We start from the raw sequence: 12,217 nt of genomic DNA, 5'->3' as shown, positions 1-12,217 counted from the left end.
GGGACTGGAAAGGACTCGTGGAGAACTGCGGCCTCCTGGGAGGGACTGGGGAAACTGTGGGAGGCACACCGAAGGGACCTGGGATCAGCATGGGGAGCCCGGAAGGAGCTAGGGCTGGAACTGGGCTGTAGTGGGAGGCACTGGGGCCACACCCACCTGGAAGTAGCGCCCCTGGTGGAGGCAGCCGCAGGTCCCCGGGAGGACGCAGCGGGCCCCGTCGAACAGCAGCCCCTCGGCGCACTGACACCCCTCAAAGCAGCGCTCGCTGCAGGGGGGCGGGGCCGACACACCTGCGCAGGTGTGCTCACAGGTGCGGGCACACAGCTGGTAGCGGCTCTTGGGGGGACAGGTGAGGGCTGGGAGAGGGAGGGAAGAAACAAAGGGGGTCAGTGGGGTCAATGGGGGCTCACCTGGGGCCAAGGGGGGCAGTGGGGCTAAATGGGAGGTCATCTGGGGTCAGTAGGTGTCTTCTGGGATCAGTGCCATCCCATCTTTGGGATGGGTGGTCCTGTGGGGCTCCCATTTGGGGGCATCAGGGAGGCCCCACTGGTTGCACAGGGTTCCACTGGGGGACACAGGCTTCCCGTTTTTGGGGGCGGGGGGTCCCCTTTGGGGGTCTCATTGGGGCATTTCCCAGATGGGGGCTTAGCAATACGGACATGTACCCCTTTTTCCATGCAGGAATGAGCCCCTGCTCATTCCCACCCCCACCAAAATTTCCATTCCCTGCAGAATTCCTGCCCCCACAAAAATCCTGACCCCCAAATTCCCATCCTCCCAAAACTTCACCACCCCAAAGTCCCAACTCCAAACTTCCTGTCACCTCAAATTCCCGACCCCCCAAAATTCCCAACCCCTCCATGTACTCACGGCAACCCGTGGCCTCCCGCCACTCCCGGAGCGCACCTCCGGCTGCCTGGCACGCGGCTGCATAGCCCTGAAAGCCGGGGCAGGGGTCGCCCCCCACCCTGCACACCTGGTGCTCGCAGGTCACCAGGTACGTGCGGGGCGGAACCACCCCGTGACACCCCGCAAAGGGTCCTTCGGGGTCCGCCAGCACCGCGCAGCGCCGCGCCTGGGCCGAGGAGCAGCTGGGGGCGGGCACCAGGTGGGTGCAGTTCGGGGGGGGCCTGCCCAGAGCCCCCCCATCGGGGCCGTCGTCGTTGGGGTCCCCGTTGAAGTTGCCGCAGAGGCCCCGGGGGCGGCGGGACGGGGGGGGCAGCGTCAGCACCACATACGCCTTGCCGTCGTAGAGGATTTTGGGGCCCCCCTGGACCTGGAGCAGCCGGTGGGACCCCACCTGCGCCACCCCCACCGCGCCCCCCCGCAGCCACAGCGGCAGCAAGTGGCGCTCGCCATCCACCTGGGGGGAGAGAGGGGGGAGGATCCCAAAAGGGAAGTCGGACCACCAAAGGTGGGGTTAACCCCCCAAAATAGGGTTTGCACCCCCAAAAACAGGGTCTTGCGCTTCCTTCTGTGCACCTCAAAGCCATGGTTTACATCCCAAAAAGGGGTGATTACACTCCGAAAAGAGCGTTTTCAACCCCAAAATCATGGTTTGCACCCCAAACCCAGGGTTATCATGCCAGAAAGGGTCTGTACACCCCAGAGTGCACACCAAAAGTGGGTGTGTACCCCAAAAGCAGCTCTTGCACACCCAAACAACCCTTCCCCTGCTGCCATGTCCCTCAAAACCCCATTTTCACCCCCTTCTTTTTCACCCAACCCCTTTTTACCCCCCAAAGCAGGGTTTGTACCTGCCAAACCAGGCCTGCACCCCCAAAAGCATTGCCCCCAAAACATGGCTTGCACCCGCAAAACAGGGCATGCACCCCAAAGTCAGAGCTTTCTCCCTAAACCCGGCCTTTCTTCACTGCTGCACCTCCCAAACCCCATTTCCATCCCCTTTTTTGCCCCCCAAATACCTTTTTGCCCCCAAAACCAGGCCCTCCACTCACCATCACCTCCCACTGCTGTCCCTTGTGCATCACCACAGTCACCCCGTGCGCCATCACCGTCACCCGCTGCACCTCCACATCCTCCTGCTCCAAGGCCACCGTGATGGGCTCCAGCTCCTCCTCAGGCTCACCCCTCTCCAACTCCAGCAGCGGGAGGGTGCAGGATCCCCCAAAACTCCCCAGGTGCCCATCGAAGGTGCTGTAAGCCCCTGCCCCCAAAACCTGGCACTGTCTGCAGGTGCGGGGGTGGCACCCCAGCACCCCATCCCGCACTGTGCATTCCTCGTCCCTGGAGCAGCCTGGAGCGGGGTGACACTCCAGCCCCCCATTTTCAGAGCAGACGCAGCGCTGGGTGCAGGGGGGCTCGGGGTAAAACTGCACCCCCTGAGGGTAGTAGCGGCCCTCCAAAACACAGCCACATTGGGGGAGGGGCACGCAGTGATCCCCACTCCGGAAAAATCCGGGATCGCAGAAACAACCTTCGGAGCATGTGGAGGCATCAGAGCAGTCCTGGGGTCCAGCTTCACCTTGGCAGGTGGGGGGGCAGGGGGAGCCACAGAGCTCATAGTGCTGGTTTGGGGGGCACACGGGGCCTGTCAGGAAGGGAGAGGAGTTGGAAACACCAAAACCCCCACGGACACAAGAAAATTCCCTGCAAACCCTCAAAACCCTCATGGACACCCCAAATTCCCATGGATGCCCCAAAACTCCCCATGCAGACCCCAAATTCCCAAACTCCCCATGGACACCCTAAAACTCCCTTGTCTGAACCCCAAGACCCGCCATCCAAGCTTCAAACCTCCTCGTGCAGACCCCAAACCCCCTATGGACACCCCAAAACTCCCTGTGTAGATCCCAAAACCCCCACTGAAACCCTAAAGCTCCCCATGGAGACCCAAAAACCCCTGGGAACACCTCAGACCTGACATGGACACCCCAAAGCCCCCCCAGACAGCCCCAACCCCCCTTCCCCCTGCCAGACACCCCAAAATCCTCCATGGACAGCCCAAAACTCCTTGCCCAACCTCTGTGTTTCTCTCTGCCCTCCAAAACCCCCCTGTACTCTCCCAGGCCCCCCAAGTCCCCCCGTACTGCAGAAGGCGGCCGTGCGCCATGGCCGCACAGCAGCGCCCTGGCTCTGGCAAGCAGCAACATAGGCACCAATGGCCTGGCACACGGTGTCCTGGTGCCCCTCGTACAGGCAGGCGTCAAAGAGACAGTCATCCAAATAAGGGGCGGGGTCGATGACGTCGTGGCAGGCGGCAAAGGGCCCCCGTTTCTTCCCCAGCAGCCCACAGTGCTTGTCCCCACGGTAGGCACGTTTTTGGGCGTCGCTGCACACCTGGCAGCCCTTGCTGCACCCAGGTGAGCACCCAGGGACATCGCCGACCTTCCAGCTATCGCCCAGGTGGGTCTCATTGTCAGCATGGTGGCCATCACGGGTGACAAAGTCGTCGTGGGGGTCCCCATTGGCGTTGCCACAGAGGCCGCAGACAGCGCCAGCATAGGTGTTGGGGATGATGACACGGGCATAGCTGTACCAGTCAAAAGTGACAGTGACACCCACGTCAGTGGTGATGAAGCCGTGGACACCACGGAGGGACACCTGGATCTGGTGGTTGTGGGTGAAGGGAAGGTCCAACAGGACACCATTGACCTGGAAAGAGAGTCGTGGGTGGCATGAGGTCATGCAATGAAGCTGAAACCCACCCAAGGGTCATAGAATGACCCTGAAGACCACCTAGATGCCACATGATGACCTTGAAACCCACCTGAAAACCATATAATGGCCTTGAAACCTTAACCCAATACCATGGAACAACCTTGAAAACCAGATGCCACACAAGGGCTTTACAGCCCAACAAGACACCATCCAATGACTTTGAAGGCCACCAAGATGACATTTTAGCCCACCCAGATGCCACCCAATTACCTTGAAACCCACCTGAACACCTTAAAAGGACTTTGAAACTCCACCGAGGTGTCATGTGATGACCTTGAAGTGCACCTGAAGACTATACCATGATCTTGAACCCTCCCCAGATACCATGCAATGACTCTGAACCACCCCTATCACCTTCTTCATCCCTACCTTGACCTTCTGGGGATGTTCCTGGCTGAGGCTGAGGGACATGTTGTACACCTCCACGGTGACCACCTTGGTGAAGGAGACCAGGTGGCTGCCACGGTGATTGTTCTCCACAGTGACAGCAAAGGGGATGAGGGTGGGGTCAGTGGAGCAGAGCCCAGCCAACAGGTAGACACAGGTACCCATGAAGTCAAAGCGGCGCCCATCGAAGGTGGTGTAGTGGGGGTCACCAGTGGCCACGCAGATAGACCGGCTGTTGGCTGTGCACTGCCGCACTCCCTTCACCACCGTGCACACCTCACCTGGCTTACACCCCGAGTCCTCGCACACCACCATTCCCAGCTCTGTGTCACACCTGCACCTGGAGCGACAGGTGTCATCACCCCAGAACTCCTCGCCAGGGCGGTAGTAGCGGCCGTCGCGGGTGCAGCCACAGCGGGACACCGGCACGCACTGCCCGCCACTGAGCACGTGGCCAGTGTTACAGGCACAGGTCTCCACGCAGGGCTGGTCACAGGTGGCTGGACTGTCTCGGTTGGAGCAGGTGGCCGGACAGGCGTTGCCACAGGACTCATAGTGGCTGTTTTCAGGGCAAGGTAAGGCTGCAGGGGGAGGAAAGTGGGGTGAGGGAGGGATTAGGGGAGTAGACAGCATTTGACACAGCAGCCTGGGGCTGGGAAAGCGTCTCAAACATGGGGAAGGGTCTGGAAAACAAGAAGGGTCTGGAATGCAAGGAGGAAGGTCTGGGAAATGTGGGAAGAGACTGAGACAAGTGGGATAAGGTCTGAGCCATGTGGCAAGGGTCTGGGCCGTGCGGGATGGGGTCTGGGACACAAGGATAAAGGCCTGGAACATGTGGGAAGGATCTGGAAAATGTGGCATAGAGTCTTGGAAAGATGGGATGGAGTCTGGGACACAAGAAGGGTCTGGAGCACCAGAAGAAAGTTCTGGAGAACTTCCAAGGACCATCTGAGAGATTTGAAGGCTGGATCCCACTTCGTACCCATCCTCCCCCACTCTGGTTCCTTCCCTTCCCAAAGAAAACCCCAGCCCTTACGGCATCCCGATGGTGTCCTCCAGTCATGGACCATGGCCCCATGCTTCTGACATGTTGCCGCGTACGTCTCCAGCACCTGGCAGAGGATTGACCTCGCCCCATTGCTCAGGCACAGGTCAGACAGGCAGTTACGATAAAAGTCGTGAGGCTTCACTATGTTGTGACATGCTCTGAAGGGCCCCTGGAAGGATTTTTTTAAGATCCCACAATAGTGGTTCCCACCATAAAGTTCCTTCTTCTCCTCATCACACACTGGGCACGTTCCATCGCAATAATCCCAACAAATTGGGTCGTCAGCCTCAGAGTCAGCACTTTTCCAGCTTTTGGCCCATGTCACAATGGCGGTGATGTTGTCACCAGCCTCGGGGATGTCGTCGAGGGGCTTGAGATTGAAATTCCCACAGAGGCCACGGACGTGGCGGAAGTAGCTGCTGGGGAGGTCGATCAGGAGGTGCCAGTTCCAGTCATAGGAGACCCGGAGACCAAAATCTGTCTCCAGAGCAACACGAAGCCCACTGGGACGGACCCTCAGCTTCCCGTCTGCCAGGAGCACCGGGAGCAGCGTCACCTCCCCGTTCACCTGCCAGAGGCCCAACATTCCCAGTTATCTCAATGTTTTCATTCTCAACATACACCAATATTTTATTCCCAATGTATCTGAATATTTTATTCCCCACATATCCCAATTCTTTATTCCCAGCAAATTCTAACACTAAATCCCATCATATCCCAACATTTTACACCTTACATATCCCAACATTTTATTCCTGCTATTTTATTACGGACATATCCCAACATAGAATTCTCAGTATAACCCACTATTTTATTCCCAAAATATACAAACACCCCACAGTATTTTATTCCTGCTGCATCCCAACATTTTATTCCTGAAATATCCTAATATTTTATTCCCAGTTTATCCCAACATCTTATTCCTGGCATATCCTGTTTTATTCCTGACATCGCCCAACATTTTATTCCCAATAAATCCCAACATCTTATTCCAACATTCTGTTCCTGACATTTTCAGATATTCTATTCCCCATATTTTATTCTCACCATTTCTCAACTTTTTATTCCTGACATATCCCAAGATTTTATTCTCAAAATATCCCAACATTTCAACAATCCACCTCCCAATCTGACTGATTTACCTCAAAATAACATTGGCACTGGCTGGCTGAAGAAGGAGGCAGGGAAGAGCTGGATGAAGCAAAAAGTTGGGAAAAAGCCCAAATTTTCCACATTTCCACCCAACTCACCCGGACTTTTCCATCTTCATTCCGGCGGAAGGAGATGCGTTGTCCATAGACATCAACATTGACCAAGGAAACATAGGACACAGATTGGATTCCACCACGGATGTCATTCTTGGCCTCGACCCTGAAGGGCACCAGCCCAGGGTCATTCCCATGGGATTCGGCCATGGTGTAGGTGCAGGTTCCTTGGAAGTCGAAGTCAAGGCCATCGAAGGTGCGGAAGTGTGGGTCACCCCAAGCCCAGCACGTGGCGACCAGAGCCGGGATGCAGTGGGATTGGGCACCGCGGGGCCGACAGCGCTCCTTGGGGCGGCAGCGCAGGGACTTGCAGGGGTCTGGGAGGGGAAGTGGAGCAGGATGAGCCATGGGCTGGGTGAAATAAGAGATAAAGATTGGGAAAAGCCACGGGTTGGAGAAAAGGATGGGAAAAAAGTGGGGGGAAGTCATGACATAGAGAAAACTATGAGATGGGAAAGACCATGGAATGGGAAAAATCATGAGATGGGAGAAACTATGGGAGAAGTCATGGAAGGAACCATGGGATGGAAAACCATGGAAGGAACCATGGGAAAAGCATGGGAAAAACAATGAGAAAAACCATGGAAAAGACCATGGAAAAAACCATGGTATGGGAGAAACCATGGGAGGAACTGTAGGAAAAATCATGGGATGGGGAAACCAACATGTGGGAAACCTTGGGAGAAACCATGGGAAGAATTGCCCTATCCTTGACCCTTAGTGCCAGAGACAGGATTCTGTTCCCTCCACCTCCCCTTCCCTTTTCTCCCCAATCAATCCCCCAGTCATCCCCAGACCCACTTGGCCTCTAAAATCCCCCTTTCCCCCATTTTTCCTCACTTTTATTGATGCATCCCAAGATGCCTTCCCGGATTTCGCAGGATTCGTCCTCAGTGCAAGCATGGTCATGGCAGGTAACGCCCTGACCAGGGACACAGGTGCAGCGGCGCTGGCAGCGATCCCAGAAAAGCATCTCATGGGGCTGTGGGGAGAGAGAAGGGAGACAAGGAAATCCATGAAAACAGGGGATAAAAGGAAAAAAATGCAGAAAAATGGGACATAAGTGCAGAAAAATAGGGAAAATAGTGAACAAATTGCAAGGCAAAGGGATGTACATGCATACATTCCCTATAAATAGGGAAGAAGAGAGAAATGCAGGAAAAAAATACGTAAGTGCATAAAAATAAGGGGAAAAGTGCTGGGGAAAAGCATAAATGTAGTAAAAATGGGGGAAATGCAGAGAAAGAAATGCAAATACATAACATCAGGAGAAATACCAGCAAGAAAAAGAATGTAACTGCCTCAAAATAGGGGAAAAGAAAGGAAATGCAAGGAAAATACAGCATAAAAATAGGGAGGTGGAAAGGGGGAAATGCTGGGAAAATGAGACAGAAGAATAGGGGAAAATGCAAGAAATAAAGGTGTAAATGCATAAAAATAGGGGAAAAAAGGGGGGAAATTAATTTTTAAAATGTTTTTAAGCCAGGAAAAAAAGAAAGCACCATGAAAACAGAGGTGAATGCAGAAAAATATGAGAGAAAGGAAAAAAAATGCAGGGCAAATACAGATAAGGACATAAAAACAGGGAAAAGAAGGAAAAAAGGAAGCAAATGTATAAAAATAGGGGGGAAATGAAGGGAAAAAAGACATAAATACCTAAAAACAGGAAGAAAAGCCAGAAAAACTACCTTATAGTATTCCCCATCCCTAAAGCATCCACAGTGCTCCTCGGGAACGCATCCCTGTCCATCAAAGACGGAGCCCTGGTGGCACTGGCAGCCCTCTGCACAGGTCTGGGGACAGGTGGTGGCATTTCTGGCACAGGTGTTGGCACAGGTGTTGGTGCAAAGGGAGTAGGTGCTGTTGGCCGGGCAGGTGAGGGCTGGAATTTTCATGGAATCATGGACTGAGTTGGACTGGAAGGGACCTTAAAGCTCATCCCATCACCATCATCCCATGTCCTGTGTGTCACCACTGTCACCCACACCCAAACAAGGAACATTCCCCACCTGTGACCCCCAAACTCCCGGTGCTCCAGGTGGGATCTCACCTGGAGATCTTCCCAACCCCAAACAGGGGACATTTGCCCCTGTGCCCTCCCAAACTCACGGCAGAAGGATGGCGTCCTCCAACCCCCCACAGTGACTCCAGCATCTTGGCACACGGTGACATAGCTCTGGATACTCTGGCACAGGACATGCATGTCCCCTCCAGTCATACAGAGGTCATGGATGCAGGATTGGGAATACGGGATTGGGTCAATGATGCGATGGCAAGAGCCAAAGGGACCTTCGGGGGCCGTGAGGAGGCCACAGTAGTTGGGTTTTTGGAGGATTGCCACTTTTTCCTCTGTGCAGGTGGGACACTCATCCTTGGGACAGGTGTCATTGCAAGGTGTGTCCATTGTTTTCCATGCGGATCCAAAGGCTGTCGCATCTGGAGCCAGCTGGCCACTGGAGAGCTGGAAATCATCATTGCGCTGGCCATTGTAGTTGCCACAGAGGCCACGCAAGTGCCCCATGTAGATCTGGGGCACCGTGATCATCACGTGCTGGACGAGGTCATAGTGGACAACGAGGCCAAAGTCAGTGCGGAGCAGGACACCTGTCCCATGTGGGTAGACCTGGACCTGTCCCTCACTCAGGATGGTGGGGAGGTGGTGGGAGATGGAATCCACCTGGGATAGAGAAGGAAGAGTCCTCCAGTGAGGAGGTGGGACCAAAAATTTGGGGAAAACACCTTCCCAACAATATTCTGATAGATTTACGGATCCCACTTGGAAAGAAAAGTTCGGATGAGTATGAATTAGTCCTGGAGGTGGGGGAGGGCTCCCCTCATCAAGGAAATACAGTTTTGGGGTTGAGTGAGGTAGAACGAAAAATTTAGGGAAAACGACTTCCGACCAAAGTTTTAACGCATTTAGTGACCTTGCTTAGAAAGAAAAGTTGGGATGAGCATGGACTGGGCTTGAAGTTGGGCTGAGGTGTCCCTCCCATCAAGGAAACCCAATTTAGGGGAGATCCCATGAGATTTGGACCATAAAGTGCCACCTTACCATGACATCTGCCCCTTTTCCTTGTTTCAAGGTCAAGATGACCCCATAGACTTCCACAGACAACGCTTGGATCCTGGAGACCTTCCCCTTCTGCCGTGCCTCCTTCTGAATTGTGACAATAAATGATGTCAAGTTGTCACCTGTGCAGGTCTGGGTGAGGACATAGGAGCAGGTACCAGTGATGTTGAAGACCATCCCATCAAAGGTGATATAGGTGCAGTCACCTGTGGCCACGCAGGTGCTAGACACCTGAGAGGGACACTGGAAGACACCATCAATGACCTTCCCAGGGCCACCATTAGGACAGAAAGTATTTTGGCACTCCACAGTGCCACCGGAGAGGCACTGGCACATCTCCTGCTCTGTGGGGTAGAATGTCTCCCCCTCTTTGTAGTAGACTCCGTGGTGGCTGCAGCCACAGTGGGACATGGGGACGCACTCATCGCCACTGAGCATGAAGCCGTCCTGACACACGCAGCCCTCGCGGCACCGCCGTGGGCATGTGGTGGAGTCAGTACCGCAGGTGTGCTGGCAGGTGTGGGAGCAGAGCTCGTAGGAGCTGTTGGAAGGACAGGGAATATCTGCCGGGAAACAATGGGATTCATGAGGAATCAGGAAATTCCAAGCCGAAACCTGGAAGATTCCTGGAATTCAGGTGCAAACTTCATCAAATACAGTGTTTTAGCTCAGTTTCATGATAAACCCTCAATTTTCCTCCCTGTGGATGTGATGAGGGACATCATCAAATAATGATCCAATGATTATCTGACGATGATCCAATGATCATCCATAAGGAATATCCCAGGCAAATTAAAATAGGAATTCTTGCCGCTAAACCACCCAATTTCCCCCATTTTCATGGAGAAAAATGTAACATTCCCTCAAAGAGTGGGATTGCTCCACACTGGGTCCTCAACTGACCTCTAGGCTGGATCCCTTTAACCCAATTCCACTATTTTTGGTACATTTTTTGGTGGTTCTCCCTCTAAATTATCCATTTTGGAGCCAACACCAAGAAATTGGAGATTTGGGGGGGTAAATTATTCCAAATGAGACAGCATTTTCCTTGGGAAGGGTTCATTTTGGGTGGATTATGGGATCAACCAAGACTTTGGATGGAATTCCCACTGGATTCTCACCCACATCTGGGTTGTTCATACTTGGATTTGGAGCAGACTTGAGGATATTTTGGATACTGCTGAAGGAAAAACCCTCCCATTATCCCAACTTACAGCAGAAATTATCCGTCCTCCACCTTCCGATGGACACACCAGCAGCCTGGCATGCGGTGGCATAGCGGGCAATGATAGGACACATCCCTTCTTCCTGATCAGGGAAGAGGCAGGAGTCATGCATGCAGCTCTGGAAGTACTGGTGGGCATCAACATGACCATGACATGCTCCAAAGGGTCCATCTGCTTCCAAAATAATTTCACACCCCATCCCAGATACTTCCTGCTGCAGCCGGGAAAGTGTGACAGTGCTGGAACATTCCACTGTTGACCTCTCACCACATCCTGGGACGTCTGTGACCTTCCAGCTGCTCCCGAAGGCATCTGGGTCTGATGTCACCTGGTTGTTCCTCATCATCATGTCGTCGCTGGCAGCACCGTTGTAGTTCCCGCAGAGCCCACACAGGGCATTGGCAAAGCCACTGGGCACCATGGCGGTGACGTGGCTATACCAGTCGTAGGTGACAACGAGGCCAAAATTGGTCTCTACCACCGCATCCTGCCCATCACGATAGATAACAATCTTCCTTTCACTGTAGTGATACGGGAGGTTGACCAACTGCTCATCAATCTGGGGAGAAAACCATAAAAAGTGATCAAATTTGTGGTCTGACGGTAAACTATTTTCAACAGCCAGAGCAACCAAAAGGCATTGATTTAATTAAATTTTGAATTGAAATAAATTTGGGATTTAAGATTATGAGAAGGTCCAAGTCCCAAGAGGAGGCTGACCAACCACTCATTGATCTGGGGAGAAAACCATAAAAATTGATACAATTTCGGTCTGATGGATAATTCCAATTCTGCCTTCAACAGCTGGAACACCCAAATGATGTTGATTTAATTACATTTCAGATTTAATCACTCATTAATGGGATGAGGTTTGGGATGAAGTGGAGAATGTGGTGAAAAGATATGGGATCATTTCCTAAACTCACCATGATTTTTCCAGGGTGTTCCCTGCTGATGCTGATGGTTTTGTTGTAGACTTTGACTGTCACCACGGCGATGGACGACATAAGGTTGTCACTCTGGTGGCCATTCTGCACCAACACCTGGAATCCTACCAAATTTTGGGTGTCCTCACACAATCCAACCAACAGGTAGACACATGTTCCCTGGAAGATGAACCTCTTGCCATCAAAGGTCTCGTAGTGGGTGGCTCCAACAGCGGTGCAGACCCCAAAAATTTTGGGATAACAATCCTGGATTCCCTTCTCCACCCGGCATTCCTCCTCGGTGCCGCAACCAGAATCCCGGCACACCGCCTGCCGCTGCTCCGTGTCACACACGCAGCGCTGGGTGCAGGTGAGGTCACCCCAAAATTCCTCACCAAGGCCATGGAAGAGACCCTGAAAGATGCAGCCACTTTCAGAGGGGGGGACGCAGGTGTTGGCTTCAAGGACAAGGCCCTCGTGGCACACACAGGTGTCCGTGCAGGTGGTGGCGGTGGCACAGCTGGACGACACAGCGGGAACGTTGCAGGTGGGGGGGCAGGCGAGGCCACAGGTGCTGTAGGTGCTGTTGGGTGGGCAAGTGAGAGCTGGAC

General features: G+C 53.5%; 1 protein-coding gene across 9 annotated transcripts in view; it reads right to left on the bottom strand.

The window, feature by feature from the left end:
* Positions 1–12,217, bottom strand: part of LOC121663403 (IgGFc-binding protein-like) — a 25,393-nt gene that overhangs the window by 3,036 nt on the left and 10,140 nt on the right. For 8 of the 9 annotated variants that reach the window (XM_042026865.1, XM_042027666.1, XM_042031806.1 and 5 more), the window contains 13 exons: positions 11,607–12,211; positions 10,669–11,239; positions 9,437–10,017; positions 8,491–9,058; positions 8,070–8,263; positions 7,222–7,363; positions 6,367–6,698; positions 5,105–5,684; positions 4,051–4,649; positions 3,051–3,615; positions 1,959–2,551; positions 871–1,363; positions 157–356 (listed from right to left, as the gene is read on the bottom strand). In XM_042026865.1, the coding sequence (XP_041882799.1) occupies positions 157–356; positions 871–1,363; positions 1,959–2,551; positions 3,051–3,615; positions 4,051–4,649; positions 5,105–5,684; positions 6,367–6,698; positions 7,222–7,363; positions 8,070–8,263; positions 8,491–9,058; positions 9,437–10,017; positions 10,669–11,239; positions 11,607–12,211 (6,023 nt within the window). The remainder of the gene's footprint in view (positions 1–156; positions 357–870; positions 1,364–1,958; positions 2,552–3,050; positions 3,616–4,050; positions 4,650–5,104; positions 5,685–6,366; positions 6,699–7,221; positions 7,364–8,069; positions 8,264–8,490; positions 9,059–9,436; positions 10,018–10,668; positions 11,240–11,606; positions 12,212–12,217) is intronic. The other variant, XM_042030070.1, reaches the window with a different exon arrangement.

The sequence above is a fragment of the Corvus kubaryi genome, unplaced genomic scaffold (genome assembly GCF_017639235.1).
Source record: "Corvus kubaryi isolate FWS band 111438036 unplaced genomic scaffold, C.kubaryi_AGA036_p1.0 113, whole genome shotgun sequence".
NCBI lineage: Eukaryota > Metazoa > Chordata > Aves > Passeriformes > Corvidae > Corvus > Corvus kubaryi.
The sequence above is the reverse complement of the archived record's forward strand: the minus strand, read 5'-3'. Positions and strand labels throughout refer to the sequence as shown.